This window comes from Bremia lactucae, linkage group LG6, assembly GCF_004359215.1.
Source record: "Bremia lactucae strain SF5 linkage group LG6, whole genome shotgun sequence".
Lineage (NCBI taxonomy): Eukaryota > Oomycota > Peronosporomycetes > Peronosporales > Peronosporaceae > Bremia > Bremia lactucae.
Genome location: NC_090615.1, coordinates 5,827,039 through 5,845,633, shown reverse-complemented (window position 1 = coordinate 5,845,633; position 18,595 = coordinate 5,827,039). Strand labels below are relative to the sequence as shown.

Sequence of the window (18,595 nt, the reverse complement as noted above, 5' to 3'; positions counted from 1 at the left end):
GAACTTAACAATGCTGTCGAAGCTCGTCGCGTCGAGGTTGATATGACGAATGTGAATGCCAGCATTGAAAGGAGGTGGAGTGTGCACTCGATAGTAGGATACAAAGTATTCATTTTTTGATATTACTTCGTAGTCTCTATTGCTGTCTCTAAGCCAATAATTACCGAGAAGCTGCTTGAACCTTCTATAAGCTTTGAACGACATCATCCTAATAACGTCATACCCGCTGTCGAACAATTGCAGTCGAACAACCGCCATTGATTAAGTGACTCACGCTTGTAGACGCTCCAAGACGTTCATCAGATGGTCATCTAATGAGCATGGGATGAGCAAGAGACATGCATCGTAACGGATCGATGCTGCCAATTTTATGCATATAGCGCACTTTTTGAGCCATGGTATTCACAGGATGACATCAATTTTTTATCTACTTTTTAAGTGAATCAAATGCCAACTACACTGTTCTTAAGAAAATATAGATGCTCCCATTACAAGACGCACTGTCGTCCTTGTCTCAGGTATTTTGCGCTCAACAAATTTGATCATACGATCTTCTAGCGATTGACATCGAATGTAATTGTGCGACGCACGACAATCGACTGAGGAACGAAGTAAAAAAGTCAGTTGTCACTTTGAATTTATGAGGTTACCTTTATCACGAGGGGCAGCAACGCAGATTGCTGTGTTTCGAAAAAAACTTTTGTCGATAAACCTGCAAGTTCTCTTGAAGTGGCTGGATGATCAGTTGGGCGATCCGTGCCAACTGATTCCGGCCGTTTTTTTTACGATCCGCCTCGCCGTTGCAATTTCTAAATAGCGTAGGGTCGGCGTCCTCCGCTGTTCTTTGCGGGAGGTCGATCGTTACGGTCAGTGCTTTTTTGGCACCGGGCGTGGGGCACTACTCTTATAGGCGTAATTCCCTGTCTTTTGACAGCGATTGCATCATTACGATCCTTTGTAACTTGAAGAGCGGACTATCTTCAACACCCTTGATAAAACAGCGGCCTGTCTTTGCTGATCAATAAACTTCCACACGGTACAGCTTTACAATGTACGCGTGCGTTGGGCGTTAGCGTATATGTCACGCTTGTCCTGCTTCAAACTCAGAAGCTCTACTCAAGCCCTAATTCGGCATGTGGCGGCTCGATGTTTGTCTGGGAAGGGTCCAACACAAATGGCTCATGAAATTTGAGCCCAAAGGGTCAAGATATGGCATGTCCGGGCTAAGTTGGAAAAGCTTGTTGTCAAGATTAAGTCTTGTTCAGCTTACACGCCAGGATACCGGTGTGGATATACCTGTGGTTATTGGTGTTGTACCACGAGTAAGTGCAATAACCTTACTTATAATTCAGTCGTTAGTATGACTGCACAAGACCTCACCATCACACAATGAAGTTATATATCGACGGCTGTGCACAAGCACAGGCATCGTCAAAGGTTGGCCTACTAGAATAAGTCTGGTGGATTCAAACAAGGATGCTTGCTTAAAGAGCAACATTCACGGAAGGTTAGAATGCCTGTCTTTCAGAGACCACGCAAAAATCCTAGATCGACTAGAGTCGATCGTAGACGATCTCGCTAGCGTTGCGCAACCACATCCCGAGGGTGTTAGGAAAAATACTCTTCAATCTAATAGATAAAAAGTCTCAATACTTGAGGGATTGAGTGCCCAAGAACCCGAGGGAATAAGTCCCTAGAAACTTGTTGAAATCAGTTTCATGGAAGGAATGAAGATGTTGAACGCCTTGGTTGGTAACAGGTCAAATATAGGCGCTTATCTACTTGACCTGATAATGTCTTCAAAGCTAATTTTCGGAGTAAACTCATTTGCCAACGCTAGAACCGAAACAGTTCTTGCGTGATCTGCTCGATAAAATACCTAAGGTCGGCAATGTATTTTCGTAGAACGAACGGCTCTATTCCTCAACGATAGACGAAAGTTTCCTACTCGGATTGAACATTTTACGTCTCACTCTTGGGAGTCTTCTGAAACAAGTCCTTTGTATAAGGATTTGACCGTATTCAAATTAAGTTTCCTGATTCGGTTCCACGCAAGCCCCATAAGGATAAATGTACACCATACGAGATTGACCTGACACATGGTTCGAATTAATGTGTCATGACGCTATGTCCACTGCTTCGAGAGCAAGTATTATCACTCAACAAGATCTTACCGATCGCTTTGCAGCGGGCCACGTGATTAAGCTTATTGAATGCGTGCACTATCTGTCACCCTTCTGTTGCCTTACGCAAGCATAAGGCCGAAGAGATATTTAATGGGTACTGCAACGGCACCGGCTCAACGCCGATACCGAGGATGGACATAATCATTGACGGTATGTCAAAAAGTACCATCTTTTCATTCATGGGTCTAATGGAGTGTTTGGAACCCTAATGCGCGAACAGGATATACCGCTCACAGCAGTAAGCACAATAAGCGATATGCTTCCGAAATGGATAGTGATACCACGAGATCTTAGTAATATTCCATTAACATTCAATAGATGGGTTATTAATCTGTTTAGATCGGTGCAAACCCTTGCACGGATTTGTGTTGGAAGAATGCGCCTCCAGTGCATAGTAAACGCCGCCTCGAAGAGACTTTGCACGGCAGTTAGGAATTTTAAAAACGAAACGGTTCGACTGCGAGAATTCGTGGCAAAGACACCGACGACTGCAAAGGGTTGCAGTGTGCATGTATGGGAACTCTTGAAAACTGCATTAAACATATATTGTTCCCCGACAATTCCTGCTGACACCGCTCACGTACATTGTGTTTCGATCTACAAGTTAGGAGCCCAAGCTAGAAGACTTGGTAAAGAGATCGTGACGAAAGCACGACAACACTAAGTCCACGCAAGTAGGACGGCCCACGAAAGGAACCGACAAGACTAATCAAGACAAAAGAAGCGGCATAGCACAAGGAAGGCATTTGAAGAAAATAGCGAAACATAACACCACCAGGAAACTAGCAACAACCCTTACGAAGATGCTCAAGATGCTCGAGAACATAGACAACCATGTTGGTCAAATTGAGGCTCGGCACTGGAGCAGCATTTTTAAAAGCGCTACACAGTCGCGTTTCTTACAATCAGGGGTCTCTCACACGGCTCCGCGGGGCCCGATACCGGCCACGATTTGCCGTAAGTGCCAAGCTTGGTGATTTGTAGACATATTGTCTTCCAAAAGGCGTATTCTTTGCTCGACCCTTGAAGAAGCTTTTTCCTCCATAGCACTATCACCAAGTTCATTCAGCTTAGTCCTACGCCAAGCTCAGACACCGCACGAGGGGCGATTAAAATTCCAAAGCTCATGAAAAACAAATTCACGGAAGAAGAAAAGTACTCAGAACTCGGCACTGGAGAACGCTTCAAGGCGAACAAGCTGGGAGAATGCATGGTGCCAATCAATGTGGCTACAGCGCATTCCCAAGCCAACGTGCGGACTGGTGGGGGGAAAATGCGACGCTGTACAACGCACTCGATCAACTGTACTGAGCATTCAACGTGACTATCACACACCAACAAGCCGCTGCACTGTTCCCGAGAGAGAAAGCCAAGTGACGTTCATGGATCCAGCATCTTCTATACCTGACAGCATTGTGCCAAGAAAGCGAGTCACACGAACGACATGTCGTGACAAATATCGTCAAGTACGCGGCACCGCATCTTAAAGATTGCGATGATGGTACGATACCAGCCGAGCCGCATGGACTACCTCGCAAACGCCCAAAAAGTTATCGCATAGGCGGAGAAATTAAGGACGATGGAAAAGCCGTCAAGAAGATGAGCAAAGACATGGTCAGTGCAGCGAGACACGGCAAGGTTTAACTCCAATCCCAAGGTGAAACATAAAGCGTTGCAATTGCGGCAATAGAGGACAATTGGCGAGAAATTGCCATCAACCTATGAAAGACGATGACAGCGGAAAAGCTAATTTTGTATTGGCTGCACGCGATCATCCGGAACTGAAGGTGTCAACACTTGGCTACATTTTCAACATCACGGAAAGGGCCTTGAATACGTGGGTGATCGACAGTGGTGCAAGTAGGCATCTCATCAAAGCCCCAGGCTTGCTACTTGATGCCACATAATGTAATTGATTTGATGGGCTCCGGATGCCTGATTAAGGTACACTTAAGGTAACCAAGCATGGTTCTGTGTTGCACCCAAGCTGGCTTGAAACCTCATATCAATGGGGTGTTCCTTGGTTAAGGAGCGCGACAGGATGTGCGTCAGATGCAGATCCTCTGTTTAGTTTACGAACTGATTATGGTGTGTTTGTGGCGATTTTGACACCACGCGTGCCTAATATGACGTTACGCAACTGAGTGAGATTGTGTGGCGGCAGTACAAGATACGGGGCCAACAAAAGATGTACAAAAGGGTTCTCTGCATCACTTTTATTTTCCATTCGGACACATCTCTTATAACACCATATAGAGCGTATGGCCAAAGACTTTGATTACGGCATTGTACTCACTGATCACGTGCGTGTGGATTGTCTCACATGTGCAAAAGCGATGGTTTCAAGAATCAAGCAGCTCAAAACGAAATTGCACCAACGGACCGCATGTTGGGTGTGATCTGTAGTGATTTTAAGAAGGACGATCACCTCAAAAGACTGTCGTGGAAACTGATATTTTTTTGGTCGTATTGATTGATTACAAGTCAGTTTACGTTCGTGTATAAGCGGCGCGGCAGAAAAAAATGTTGTGGCAAAATATTCGAGTCTTTCCTGGCTTTGTTACAAAACGCGTTTAATTGTCGCATCCACATCCTGCGCACTGAAGGCGGAGGAGGGTATGAAGTGCTTAGCCTTTTTGCATATGTGACGTCAGCTAACCGAAGTAGGCACTCCTCAACTTAACGGAAAAGCCGTGCGCATGAGCCGCACCGTCTTCAACATGGTGCAATCCATGGTTTTTGGTTCAGATCTCGCACTGATTTACTGGAGTGAGGCTGCAGAGTATGCTGCTTATATCATTAATTGCGGTCTAACACGAGCCAATTTAAATTGTGCGTCGCAGATCGAAGTGCTTACCGGACGGGCGTCCATTATATAATTAGTATTGCGGTATTTGGATCCTTGTGCATGGTTATTCGGGATCTTGAAAAGAAGACACTTGTTCGTCATGCAGAGTGAACACTTATCCTGGACATGAGCGAAGAAACAAAGGGATACAAGGTGTAACTGCTCAAGATTAAAGTCGCTACGACAACCCGACACATCCCACCAACATCGAAACGATCAATGGTTATGCGAATAACCATATTCAACGTGCACTTCATGATAACCAAAACAAGAGACTGAGCAAGTGCATATGGATATAGGAAATGAGCATCAAGTGTTTGAAGAGAGTGATACGCAAATAAGATCGTCGCTGCCGTCAGCCAAGACGGCCACAGCGCAAACGTTTGAAGTCGAAGAAACAAGCCGAGGCAGATGCGCATGGAGAAGGAAGGAGCGTAAAGACATAATAAATAAGCTGTCTTATCCGGCAAGTTGCCTCAGGGGGCAGCCACAAAGGTGAGCAAACAAGACACTAGTTCGGGATCATTGGAAGACTTAGACCATGTTCTTCTGGTGTTCGCTGTGCTGCTGATTCGCGGCGACAAGCATATATATGGTATCTTACATTCTCAACGGTGATGCCGATAGGGAATGCACTTGTCATCTTTACATCCTCACGGATGTGGGAGGGTTCCTGCTAGGCATAGTGATGTACCAAGCGCGTACCCACGGAACCTGAGTCTTAGATTTATTTAAGAATCTTTGATGCAATGCAAGTAACGCAAGAGAAACTAAATAGACTTGGCGCAAAGAGATCTGATGAGTTGGTGCTACGTCTGGGAAGGATCCTCCATCGACTAAGATAGGCAGAAAGAATTTAACACAAATTGTTGTGCGACACGCCGATCAAACTTTGTTTCGTGCAGTGTATTAATGATATATGTGTCTTCTACAAGGCCGACGAGAATGGTATGCTATCATGGGAGTCTATTTGAATGACCTGCTTAGGCACAAATGTGGAAGGTGTTAATAAATTTGATGTCGACATGCAGGTGCTTGAGCTTGAAGAATTTGGTTATTTCGATAAGTTTCTCCATGATCGACCCTTTCGCGTGGTCTGTGATGCCATCGGCTGTGGAGTAAAGGAAAATGATACAGACAGCGCAGAGCGCGTCATCTGCTAATAGTCGCGCCATCTTTATATAGCTGGGCATAATCATCTGGTACACGACCAGAGCTCTCTGCCATTAAATATGCACCCGCTAAGCTTCGAGTCTACATTTTAGAAGAAGATTGCCACTTATTTAAACGGATTAATCGTCTTAATGCACGTCCATAATCAGTCCACACCGCCCACAAAGAATGACGAGGCGGCTATCTTTCTTGCTGAACATTACTTCTTCGTGGAATATAAGCCAGGACGACCGAATGTTGCTGATGTGTTTTCGCACATCAGCAACGAAGAAGTAATGTTACGCAAGAAAGATAGCCGCCTCGTCATTCTTTGTGGGGTGTGGGGACTGATTATGGACGTGCGTTAAGATGAATAACATGGCTGTACCAATCAAAAGTGAGGATAAGTCCAGCGATGCAACAATTTTAGTGTTCTGTCCTCAACATTACTTGACGACCTTCAAAGAGCCTTAAACGTTTATGCGGCTCTTAATGGTTTTATGGATCACCTCGGAATCCATCCCAACAAATTCTTAATGGTATTTCGTTGTTGTATCGATCTTCATAAGATCGATGCACAACACCTAATAAATTCCTACATTAAACAGCCATTGTCGGCAACATACCTCGTGACTTATAATGATTTGCGACTACGCATAACTATGAGTGTCACGATGCGCCAATAAGGAAGCATCGGGGACGTAAGAAGACTTGCCACTAATTAATTCGCGACTTTTACTTGCATCGCCAAAATGTGTACGTGCACAAGTCCATACGTGCTTGCGAGATTTTTCAACCAATGAAGTTTAGTTCTTCATCCCGTGCTCCATCACAACCGCCGCCTATACCGGCAAAAGCGTTTGCAGCCCGTATCTATCGACTTTTACTTTGGGTTTCCCGACGACGCTCACAAGAATGCTGGGATACTTTGCAGTCCTGGAGTCTATCACAGCAAAAGGCTGTGCTCGTGTCTTTGTTGACACGATATTTCGACTTCATGGGTTACCTCGTGAAATAGTCTCAGATCGAGAACCTAGATTCACAGCAGAATTTTGGCAAACTGTGTTCGAATCACTTAGAACACATTTGAAATGTCATCTTCTGATCATACTGACATAGATGGTCAGACGGAGCGTGTTCACCGTATCCTCGAAGAGATACTTTGCGTAACGTCCACTCTTTTACGAGTTGGAAGGAGTTTATTCCGATAATAGAATTTGGCATCAACAATAGTGCATGCTTCTACAAAGCATGCACCGTTTTACGTCAACGGCTTTCACCATCCACGTAAACCCACTTTTTGAGAGTGACTTTTAATGAAGGGGGGGGGACTCGATCAAAGAACTTTCTCGCTCTTGATTATCAAGAATTGGCCCTTAGGTCATTGCGAAGGATACCAATGTTGATTTAATCAACTTTAAAGTGAACAAACTCAGTAATACCAGCAATGCTATTACTGACTTTGATTACGGGGTTGAAACACTCAGCATCGAAAACAATAATAATGAGGACAAAAACAATGCTAGGAGAACAACATTATCCGCAGTGCGCACCGGTGCACTAAAGACAAAACGAAATAGAGTCAGCAAGTGATAACCTTCTGGCTAAAGAATCAGCGGTCATTGCTGATGCGGTGGACCGACACAAACAGAACTCTGACAAATGTGGATGACCAAACATAATTGTATTTAATGTTAACGGTCTAGTCCTACTGTCTACGGTAAATTCACCAGAACATGAGTGACGAATGTGGGCAGTTATAAATTACTACCCAAGCATATCGGCCGATTCCGCGCCAAAGCATTGCATACACGATCGATCTGCCTGGTAGGATGCGTACGCATCCTACGCTTTTTGTTGGGCGTCTCCGACATTACCATCAGTACGAGGCTTCTTCTGATTCCGAATCACCAGGAAGAGTTAAAGTGTCAACCAAAGCCATATGGTCCCAAGCTAAACCATGATAGTCTCGGGACAGAGTCTGGTTCTCACGAACGAGACGATCCATTACATCCTCCAAGGATGAGACATCCGGCTCGTTTTGAAGGGACTGTAACGTCCTTTCATTTACCAGCTGATCAGTTGCAACTAGCGCCAAATTTTATCAACTGGTCACGAGAAACATTATCGACGGTCATCGCTAACTCGCGGCGACGGAATCGCTCGTGATCAATGACCTCCCTCAAATAATGAAGGGTGCGATCCAAATCACGATGTTGATTCGGGTTTGTCAGACGAGGCGAACATAATTTTCTCCCCCCTTTACATCCATTGACGGATTTGAGCATTGAAAATCCTTTTCTTGTTGAACGCTTCTCGAACCACCATGACGTGAATGGGGTTCGATTGAATTATCTAGTTCGTTGGCGAGGGTCTCCACCCTCGCATGTTAGTTGGGAACCTTGTTCGTAACTGATGATGGACGTTTCGGGTCTCGTCCGACAGTATGACGAGGTCCATCCTCCTCGACAGAGTGTCCGTCAGAGAACGAGCGCCTCTTGCGCTCGTAAAAGGATTGAAGGTTTCAATTTCTTCGCGCATCCAACAAGAGATGAGCGTCCTTCAATGAGGATCTTGAAGGGAGTATGTCTCCTTAGGAGCATGACCTGCACCCTTATATAGCATGGGCATGATCCTTCCACGGAAGGCAAGGAAATTATGCTTCTCTAGACAAACGGAGCAGCTTGTAGCGTGCACCGACAACAGTCCGTTTTCGAACCGTTCACGGAAAGCATCCAGTTTGTCAAGCCATGTCTTGCGGTCTATGCTTTGTACATTCTGTAGAAATGCTTCTCAAGCTTGAAACCAAGAAGTGACATCCTTTGTCCGCATAAATGTGTATCACCGATGCTGGAAAAGGCATCAATGAAGAATTTCGTTTCGTCCTCGCTCGGCTTGAAATGCCTGGATGAGTTGAATAACGGAATATTGTACTGATCGTTGGTTGTACCAGACCAACGAGCTAGATTGCCCTTAGAGAGTATCCTAATCTTCCTTTCGGGAGCAAACCGCAAAAAATGGCGCTTTCTCCCGTTGGCTCATGTTAACGCTTACGCTAACATGGCTCTCGAAAATCGGAGTGATCCTTTGAATCATTCCGTCCCTGAGATGCATACTGACATCTCCACAGTCATCGTCGTCCATGGAGACATCACAAGATCACCAAAAGGGTCTGTCAAAGTGTAAAAAAACTTCGTCATCACTTAATTGTTTACACGTTAGAACCCATACGTGTATTGGACGTGGCCCCGGTAATCCGGGGGCCTTCACAATTGCTACCGAGTCGGGCGATGACGCCAACTCGGCCCAGTCACCTTCAATGGGAGTAGCAGGTGACTTGTAACTGCCACTTACAATGGGAGTAGTAGGAGACATATATCAGCCACCTCCAATTTAAGCACAAATGACGCTAACGCGTATACAGGGATGCGAAAGAGCGGTTGCGACATTGATCTTAGAACAAATCTCCTTCGCGATTCGGTTTGTTTCAACATCTTCGTTTAACATGGATACGACAAGTGCGGTTGCGAAATCGATCTATGTGGGAAGGCTGACTTCCTTACATGGCCTGTTTTAATCGATCAATACGTGAAGAAGAAAAACACATCCGAACGGATAGCTGTTTAGGTTCCAACCTCAAAGACAAAATAAAGCTTAATTAATTAGTTTGCTCCGCATAATTCTTGCTATACTTGTGCCAGTAATAAGCGAGCTATATTTCATAAAGGTAATGTTTCATTAAATCTTTTTAAATTAGTAACTGTCTAAAATTTCTTAGACGAAATTTGGCAGTCCGTATCTATGGACTTCGTCTCCGGATTTCCCAAAGACGACCACAAAAACAATAGAATCCTTGTTTTTGTAGAGTGGGGAATTTGAGTACAAATTCCTCACAGTATACGCCTTAGCATCAACTTTGCATTACCAGTAGCTGCACTGGTCCGTGCAGCTACCAGCTTTGCGTACTTGCAAGCTACGCGCACGGTTTCGACATCATGCGCAAAAAAACGAATTGATTTTGAACAAAATCGGTAGTGCCAATAAAATTGAGCTTTACATAACATACCAATGATGCAAAATTTACAGGGATATATGTAATAGTATTTTGCTGTCATTCCATATCAGTCACTATTGTGACTGTTAGTTAAGGGAGGTGGCGATGCAGCGGGGTGTCTCGTTAAATAGATATTATCTCCTATAGGAGGAATAGTACATACTATTTTCGATAAGAGGAAGCACATGAAGAAGTACGACATTATTATATCTATTACTTTATAATTCCAATATTACCAAATTTGGTAATATTGACGCAATAAAACAGTAGTTCTATTGATTGCTTAATTTGAGTTTGAATCAATTCCGCTAATCGTCACAAGACACGATTGTGCGGTGCGCAAGTAGCCGTACATAGTTAGCTATTAATATAATGAAGTCAGTAGTAGATAAAACATCGTTATGGGGAGCTTAAATTTTTTAATACAGTTCTACTTTTCTCTATTTTTAAGCCGTAGAATTAACCTTGGTAGCTAGGACTTCCTTGCGACGTGCAAAGGAAAGTTCTACGTAGCTAGGACTTCGTAGCTACCTAGAACTTTCGTTTTCATGAAGCAGTCAAGGCGCTCCACCTTAACTGTAATCAGTGTAGGCTGACTAATACCGTTACCAGTACTAGTAAAGGTTCCACCCCTTAACGATTCCGTTAACTACAAGCTCGGGTCACTAAATACTCGCCCTAGGACTGTTTAGATAGATTGTTTCTGCCTCCGGCTTGCGGGAAGGTGGTGGTGGATGAAATCAATGATTTTTTAGCACCACGCGTGTAACGGACATGACCACGTTTCTAGTTGCTAATCTGTTTGCAAGTGCATTGACTATATTGGTTTTAATTGGCCGTCTCGTCGCTTCATGGCCGTTAGAGCTATTCATCGCTTCTTTAATCACGTACCATTCGGTGTTGCGATATAACCTTCATCCGGCACGAAATTTGTTTTCTATCTGCACTACTTTCTTGTTTTGCTTCAGATACTCGGCACTTTACTTACAAAAAACCAAGTGACCAAGTACTCGTTAAGGAAGGACCTTCTTTTTAGCAACGTCATATAATCAGCGTATTCGAAAGCGTATGCTGAAGTCGAATAGGTGATATTGAGCCTGGCGAACGCTTAGCTACGACACTTAACTTGACTTTTTTGCTCAGTAAATCGTTTACTTGATCGTGATGAGTTTATAGAAACATTGCTCGTGGGAGATTGCTCAGGCTTTATAGCATAAACGCGAGTTCGTATGTTAATGGTATAGATGCTACTTGTATCTTCCTCCGAAGGTTTCTGGATAAAACATTCATCTTTTAAAAATTGAAGGCTAGATTGTACATGGTGTGTGAATAATATTCATGTGCAATATATAAATAAATTGTTTGTACGCCTTTACAATGGCCTACTGTATTGAATGGCACGAATACATAACGATAACCATTGGAAAGCAATATATCTATTAATTGTGTCGTTACAGACATTAATTCAAAAAATTATCAAATTAAATATTGTGAAAATTTACTTCTCAAATAAGCGTCTGCCGTTTTCACTTAAGACACTATCAAAATTGAAATTTCTACAATGGAAAGTAAAGGGAAAAGATTACATAATTTTTAGCTGTCTTTTAAAAAAAAAGGAATTTATTTGTAAATCTCATTTTCGCAATACATCAATCTAATAAAAAAATAGAGCTTTGTAATGTTAACTATATTGTAGCATTCAATAAGATAGTCTTTGAAGGTGTACGTGACGGCAGCCTCTTCAATTGGCTCGTTAATTGCGGACGTTTCATTTGCCAAAAACCATGAACGACAAGTGGGATAACAATCGAACTGCACCATCAAGGAGTGCTTACAATTCCAGTTCGTACACTTGGGCGTACAATTTCAGTTCGTACACTTACAATAAGCAACGCCAATATGCAGTCGACATTGCTGCGGTTTGATCAATATTTTGCCAGTGCCGATGCTGCCAAGCAGAAGCGGGTGCAGAAAGCACTCGACGTGCTGCGTAGCGCCATCGACATTTTCGGCCTCGATGGCGTCTGCTTAAGCTTTAATGGGGGCAAAGATTCAACTGTGTTACTGCATCTACTTCGTATTGTTCTTGCGAAACGCGTTCTCGAAGAAGTGCAGCTGATGCACTCGAAAAAAAATCTCGCATCGTCACGTACTCCTCTTGTCGACTTATTGCCAGACGACGAGCTCGAGACTCGCGTCCAGGCGCAGCTACAGGACATCCCAGTGATGTACTTTGACTCGTACGACCAATTTTTGGAAGTACGAGCATTTACCGAAAAATGTACCAAAATGTACGCATTAAATTGCCACGTGTACAAATGTTCGTTTGTCGAGGGTGTGAAGGACATGATTAATACTTTAAAGATAAAAGGGATCTACATGGGTGTACGTGGCGGAGATCCGTATACGGATGACATGGAACACTTTGCTCCAAGTAGCCCTGGATGGCCTCCTTTTCTGCGTGTCAATCCCATCCTGAAGTGGACATACGCGGATGTCTGGAGCTTTCTACGCGACTGTAGCTTGAGTTACTGTACGCTGTACGATCATGGGTACACGTCACTTGGCACTGTGTTTGACACTGTACAGAATCCAGAACTTTGGCGAAAACGTAATGATACCCGTGAAGGGCACTACTTGCCAGCATATGAGTTAAAAGATGGCAATTCCGAACGCTGTGGACGCCAAAAGAAGGCTTATACAGCATCAAAATCGGATTAAATGACGACAAGTTCATTTGTTCCGCTTATAGAAAGAAAGACGACGAATGCGGTAGTATAATAAAGGGTTTGACATATATTTGATTATTACTTACGGCGGCGAGAACGCGAGCGTTTTCTCGTAGAAACGTGCAAATTTGTGTGCGTTTTATCTTCCCGAGTCGGAGAATAATGTCTCGTACGCTTTGATGATCGTATACAAGATCGAGAACGTTTTCGATAGTGTAGACTGGAAGAACGTGACCTTCGCATTGATATTCGAGGCGATTGAGACCGGGAATCCCGGCTTCGCTCCTCTTTTTCCTTCCGATGTTTTACTTCTCGATTCCATCGCGCCTTTTTCTCGTTTTTTCGTTCTTTTTTCTCTTTTTTCTTGATTTTTTTCACTGCTTTTTCAGTGTCACGAGCCTCTTTTCTCGCTGTCTTGGCTTCTTTTTCACTCCTCGGGACAGCTATTGACCCTGGAAGAGCGTACGTGATATCGGCTTTGCCACTTAGAAGTTGGTCCTTGTATCGCTCCACTAATGTCCGCTTGATTCCCGTTTTCAAGCCCAAAGAATTTACTGGTGCTGCCCCAAGGCCTTCTACCCTTTCGACACTTGTTCCGTCCCGCTCCGCCTCTCCTCTCTTAAGTAGCTCTTTCATTTCCGACGCACTTAAGCTGTCAATAGGTTCGCGGGATTTCTTTGGTGCGATACCCCTGTACTTAAACACCGTGAGCGTTTCGAAAAGTCGAGCTTTTACAAGCTACGTACAATGCCTCGTTCATAAGATCTTCATCGCGCTGCTTTGCGATAGCACGTTCCGACTCCAAAGCTTCGGCTCTCTGCGATTGGGTAGCTTTGGCGTACCAGGTAAGGTCCTTATTCTTCTGCCACCGACCGACAGGCGCCTGGACCGAATGGCCCAAGTAATTCTCTCGGTATTTATCATTCTTCACGTCATCCCACTTAAATTCTAACCGCAGCCAAAACACCAATTGATTAGTATAGTTTTGACAGATATAGCATCGCAATCAACCGCACTAGCGACGTACGATCAGCGCCGCCACGCGTGCCGCCAACGCGATAGTTTGTCTTCCCGAAGCTCATTACAAAAGTGAACTGATGTTTTGCACACCAAATATGTAGATTATGTGACACAAGAATTAGCGTCACCGGTTATCGCTTATGACCAAATGAGCCAAAATGAACAGGAACGGACGGGTTTACTTCGCGTATCGAAAGCCGAGCACAATGGAGCCAACGGAGGCGGAATCTTTACTAGCAGTACGAGTGGTAGTATAGGTGCAGGATCGATCTTACGTCGCCATAATGATTACAGCACCTTCCTTCAAGAAGATTCCGTACGTTGACCGTCTTTGGATCTTCTCGTATTCGACTGATTGGTGTGTGTGTCTGAATTACAGAGCGTACGATCGCTTCTGCGTACATCTGACAATATTGAACGTGCACGTCGCACTGTAGTTGCATCTGAAGAGTTGGCAAAGAACGTGCTCGTGGATTTGGAGCTCCAGCGTTCGCAACTCCATGACACGAAAGAAAAGGTGTCTGAGACGTCAAATATGACCCGCCAGGTACGACGTTTGTTGCAATTGGTAGCAGAACGCTCGTATCGCAAGAAATTGTGTCTTTATATGGTCATTGTGGCGCTGTCCATAACCGACCTTTTAGTATTTTATATATTATTTGTGCGGTAAAGAAAAGGATTGTTTTAGTGTTTAATGCCAGAAGAATTAGACGTCGTAATGGGAAGTTTATCACATCTGCCGCAGAACGGATAAACTTGATTATTTATTTGTGTGTACAAACAATATTGTTTGCTATCTGATGAGGCAGAAAAACGTTGTTTGTAGCTTTTCACGGTCAATAAGCCAGCTGAGCACTTCCATAGTTCAATATCTCGCCTGACTTTAAGTCGAATCGGAGTGAGATTTTTTCGTAAAAAAAATAATATAAAACCACACCTAATTTAAGATCAATTTGAAGCTCGGTCAGACTTAACTGTCAACACGTATTCGAAATTTTTTAGAAGTAGCATTTTATAGTCTCGCTGTTTGCAATTACGCTATTAACTACAAACACAGACGCTCGAATGTAGTGGTTCATGGAGACAGCATTCTCCCCGCAATAAGTCACACTAAGTCTTACAAAATCCTCAGAAATGAAATTGTTGAAAAAAACAAATTAGCCTTCTCTGGAAAAAAGATGCTTTAAAATTCTGACTGAATCGCATTCCAATTCATTTCGTCAGATTGACCAAAAAACTCATTTTACACTCATTTTGTTGGTACTTAATCTAAAAACACATCTTAAAAAAAGAAAACGATCGTGCCAAAGTAATGCAAAAAGATCAAAAGGAGAAATCAAGTACTTTTAAGCGTTACTTTCAGCTTTAAATCACATTATTGCTATACCAGGAAGTGATCTGAAAGCCCTCAACCTCATACACTCGTTTGAAAACGCCGACAAGAAATAAACTTTCAGCGTCAGAATCAAGGTCACACCCTACTCGCCATTACCACCACCGCCCATTTTCTTGCCAGCACGCATCACTTCGTCAACAAGCAAAAGCTGGGATGCTAACGTCGTCGCGAGGTGAATAAACTGCCGCTTCACACGATAATTGTCCCAGATCCCTTCTTGGTCAGGCAGCATGGGTTCGCCAGTAAACAAGTCAATACCTACTGGCCGACCCGAGTTCTGATGTTCTTCCTGTACGGCAATCAAAGTGTCTTGAACATCCAGACCCGAATTCTCCGCCAAAACCTTGGGAATCACCAATAAAGCGTCTGCAAACGCTTGTACTCCGAGCTTTGCACGACCCTTTACTGTGCTTTTAAATTGATTCAGCGCTTCGTGCGCGGCCAATTCAAACGCCGCTGCGCCAGGCACCACGCCCTTGTCTTCAATAGCATTGTTCACTGCACGCACGCCGTCACGAATCGCGTCCTTAATCTGCGCAATCGTGTGCTCATTCGGACCTTTAATTAAAATCGTACACGACTTGGGATGCTGCACGTCGTCAATAAACGTATAGCGCTCTTCGCCAAGCGTTTGCTCATAGACTTTTCCAGCATACCCAAGCATCGACTCCTCCATGTCATCGGTCGAATTAATCGGCATGCCCCCACATGCAAGTGTAATGCGCTCCATATTCCGGCGCTTTGCTCGACGCAACGCAAGAATCCCTTCTTTGGCCAACATGTCAAGCGACAAGGGATCAATGCCCTTTTGATTGATAATCACAAACGTCTTGCCATTTGCTTCGGTACACACGTCACGTTTTAACTCGATAATCTGACGTACCTTGTCGTCGGTGAATTTTCGCTCCGCTTCAACCATTTTTTCACGCTGATCCGCACTATTGTAGAAAAAGCCGGAATTCACTTCACTCTTTTCATACTCGAGCGATACATTACACGTCATGATGTAGCACTTTTCCAACGATGATGGCATGTCGGGATGGCGGGACCCATGATCAAGGACCAACCCTTTGACTAGACGGCTGTCACTGCTACTCTGATGTAACATCTGTATCCATAATACAAGTCAACTATCGCATGTAAGAGTGATTACAATACTGCCTTCATGGCGTTCACACGTACGTGCATGATTTCAATCATATGAAGGTCAATTGGACGATTGGGAACGGCAATTGTACGCACAGCATCCGTGATAATATCCGTCAATTGATCGGCAAGTTTTTGATCTAGTTTGGTGCGTAGTGACGTGCGAGCGACACTACAGAGCAATTCGCGGTCTTTTAGAATGTCGACGTTTGTGGTCTTTAAGCTCTCGAGGACGCGTAACGCTTCGTCCTTTGCTAGCTCAAAGCCTTCCGATAGAATGCGTGGGTGCAATCCGTCCGCTAGAAAGCGTTCAGATTGCTTCAAGAGCTCGCCGATGAATAGTACCGTGGACGTCGTGCCGTCGCCGGTGACGTCGTCCTGTGCCGTTGCGGCACGAGCAATCAGTGCCGCTGTCGGATGTTGAATTTGCATCTCGTGGAGCAATACATTGCCATCTTTTGTGAGTTTAATCTGACCAGCGCCGCCAACGAGCATCTTGAGCGTGCCGCGAGGGCCTGGATCCACAGAATTGTTAGAAAAGATCGGTGTAAACATACGAAGGGGTTGAAATAAACGCACCAAGGTTCGACTTGAGCACACCCTGAAGGCCTTTCGAGGCACTTACGTTCACCATAAGTGCCTGAGACTTGCTCACGATCTCAGCGTTAGAGTTCATGCCGCGGTAAGCCATATCCTATGTCACTTGCTTGGTAAGAACGTATGAGGGGTGAAGTGCGGGTGGCTACGACGGGGTACCACTATTTTGGAACATCTGAGGTACCCACATCATCGATATTGAGGTAGATCGATAAAATTCGAAATTACAACATTTTGATCTTTTTGAAATACAAAAATTAATCTATTCACCTTCTTATGCTAAAAAATGTATCACGCCTATATATCCGCTATGCTATTTTACACTTATGTGGAAATGATTTGAGTCAACTCAGCAACTCGACTCACTCATAAACTCATCCACGTCGCGATCATCAATTTCAACCGACTGATCGTTGCAGACAAGCTTTCGCGAGTTTTCCATCTCCTTCATCAACTGATCTGCTTCTTCTTCTAGCAGAGAGTCCAGTACCGCCTCATTTAGCGACGATAGCGGTCCATCCAAACGTTGGCGAACATCACGCGACGGCATTGGCTCTGCGGGGCGCGAGCGACGCACACCTGTAAGACTTAACGTCGTTTCCTGTTGAACAGGTTCTCGCTCCGAGGATGGAACAATTGCCCTTGTTGTGGGTACTACTGCTGTAGTTGTAACCGGTACAATTGTCTGCAAAGACGCCTCGTGTGTTGCTTTCATCTGCGTGGGCAACTCGTATCTGCACGTAGGGCACACATTGTGTTCTACAAGCCACGTGAGCCCACACTCCTTGTGAAAAGTGTGGCCACATGGCAGCGAGATAATTCCATCCTTCTCCATGTAGTCACTCAGGCAAATGACGCATTCCGTGTGCTTTTCAGTCTTTTGCATATCCAACGTCCACGTCTTCACCGACAAGTTGTCGAGAAAAACCTTGCTGGTTGGAGGAGGGCCGTGGTGCTGGGCCTGTGCCCGCTGAAACAACTCATTTAATGCACTTGCAAAGCTGTCGCGTTCGTTGCCATCCGCACTTGCGTTTCCAAAGAGCGGGGCCCCACTTAGTAGAGAGTGAAGGTACCGTGGCGCCGACGGTGTAAACGCTACCTGCGTCCCGTCATTAAATTGTACCCATACAGTGGGTGGCGGTGGAATGAAGAAGACAAAGCCTTGAGGCTGCGCGGTGGCCGTTGGTCCGTCGGGAGAAGAGCCGTTACTTGCGCTCATTATTGCACTTGTTGCCTTTGTAACTTGAAGCTTGTTTGCTATTGTGGAGGTAAAATTAGTTATGAGACTTTCAATTGTAACAATTTTGTGATCACGCCATCATTTGCATTGATTGATTCTTAAGACTAATCGATTCTCTTCTAAGCTTCCAGAATAAAGGTTAGGGTCATAATATCGAATGTTCAAGAATATCAATAAGATTGAGAGCCAGAGTAGGCACAATATTGCGACAAAGGTTCTCGTTATGC

General features: G+C 44.4%; 5 protein-coding genes across 5 annotated transcripts; 2 read left to right on the top strand and 3 right to left on the bottom strand.

Moving 5' to 3' along the window:
• Positions 1–3,907: 3,907 nt before the first annotated feature.
• Positions 3,908–4,093, top strand: CCR75_000948 (uncharacterized protein; the record flags this gene model as incomplete). Its single annotated transcript, XM_067959053.1, has 1 exon — positions 3,908–4,093. The coding sequence occupies one exon, from the start codon at positions 3,908–3,910 to the stop codon at positions 4,091–4,093; it is 186 nt and encodes a 61-aa protein (XP_067818477.1).
• Positions 4,094–12,075: 7,982 nt separating this feature from the next.
• Positions 12,076–14,393, bottom strand: CCR75_000949 (uncharacterized protein; the record flags this gene model as incomplete). The annotated part of the gene is made up of 5 exons (XM_067959054.1): positions 12,076–13,660; positions 13,716–13,917; positions 13,997–14,063; positions 14,164–14,259; positions 14,310–14,393. 5 exons carry the CDS (start codon positions 14,391–14,393, stop codon positions 13,048–13,050), a joined length of 1,062 nt encoding a protein of 353 aa, XP_067817911.1. The 3' UTR covers positions 12,076–13,047.
• On the top strand, positions 12,140–12,961 carry CCR75_000950 (uncharacterized protein; the record flags this gene model as incomplete). Its single annotated transcript, XM_067959055.1, has 1 exon — positions 12,140–12,961. One exon carries the CDS (start codon positions 12,140–12,142, stop codon positions 12,959–12,961), a length of 822 nt encoding a protein of 273 aa, XP_067818106.1.
• A 919-nt stretch (positions 14,394–15,312) lies between the features above and the next one.
• CCR75_000951 (uncharacterized protein) lies at positions 15,313–17,222 on the bottom strand (the record flags this gene model as incomplete). Its single annotated transcript, XM_067959056.1, has 3 exons — positions 15,313–16,493; positions 16,568–17,046; positions 17,111–17,222. 3 exons carry the CDS (start codon positions 17,220–17,222, stop codon positions 15,468–15,470), a joined length of 1,617 nt encoding a protein of 538 aa, XP_067818105.1. The 3' UTR covers positions 15,313–15,467.
• A 255-nt stretch (positions 17,223–17,477) lies between these two features.
• CCR75_000952 (uncharacterized protein) lies at positions 17,478–18,347 on the bottom strand (the record flags this gene model as incomplete). Its single annotated transcript, XM_067959057.1, has 1 exon — positions 17,478–18,347. One exon carries the CDS (start codon positions 18,345–18,347, stop codon positions 17,478–17,480), a length of 870 nt encoding a protein of 289 aa, XP_067818108.1.
• Between the last annotated feature and the right edge of the window lie 248 nt (positions 18,348–18,595).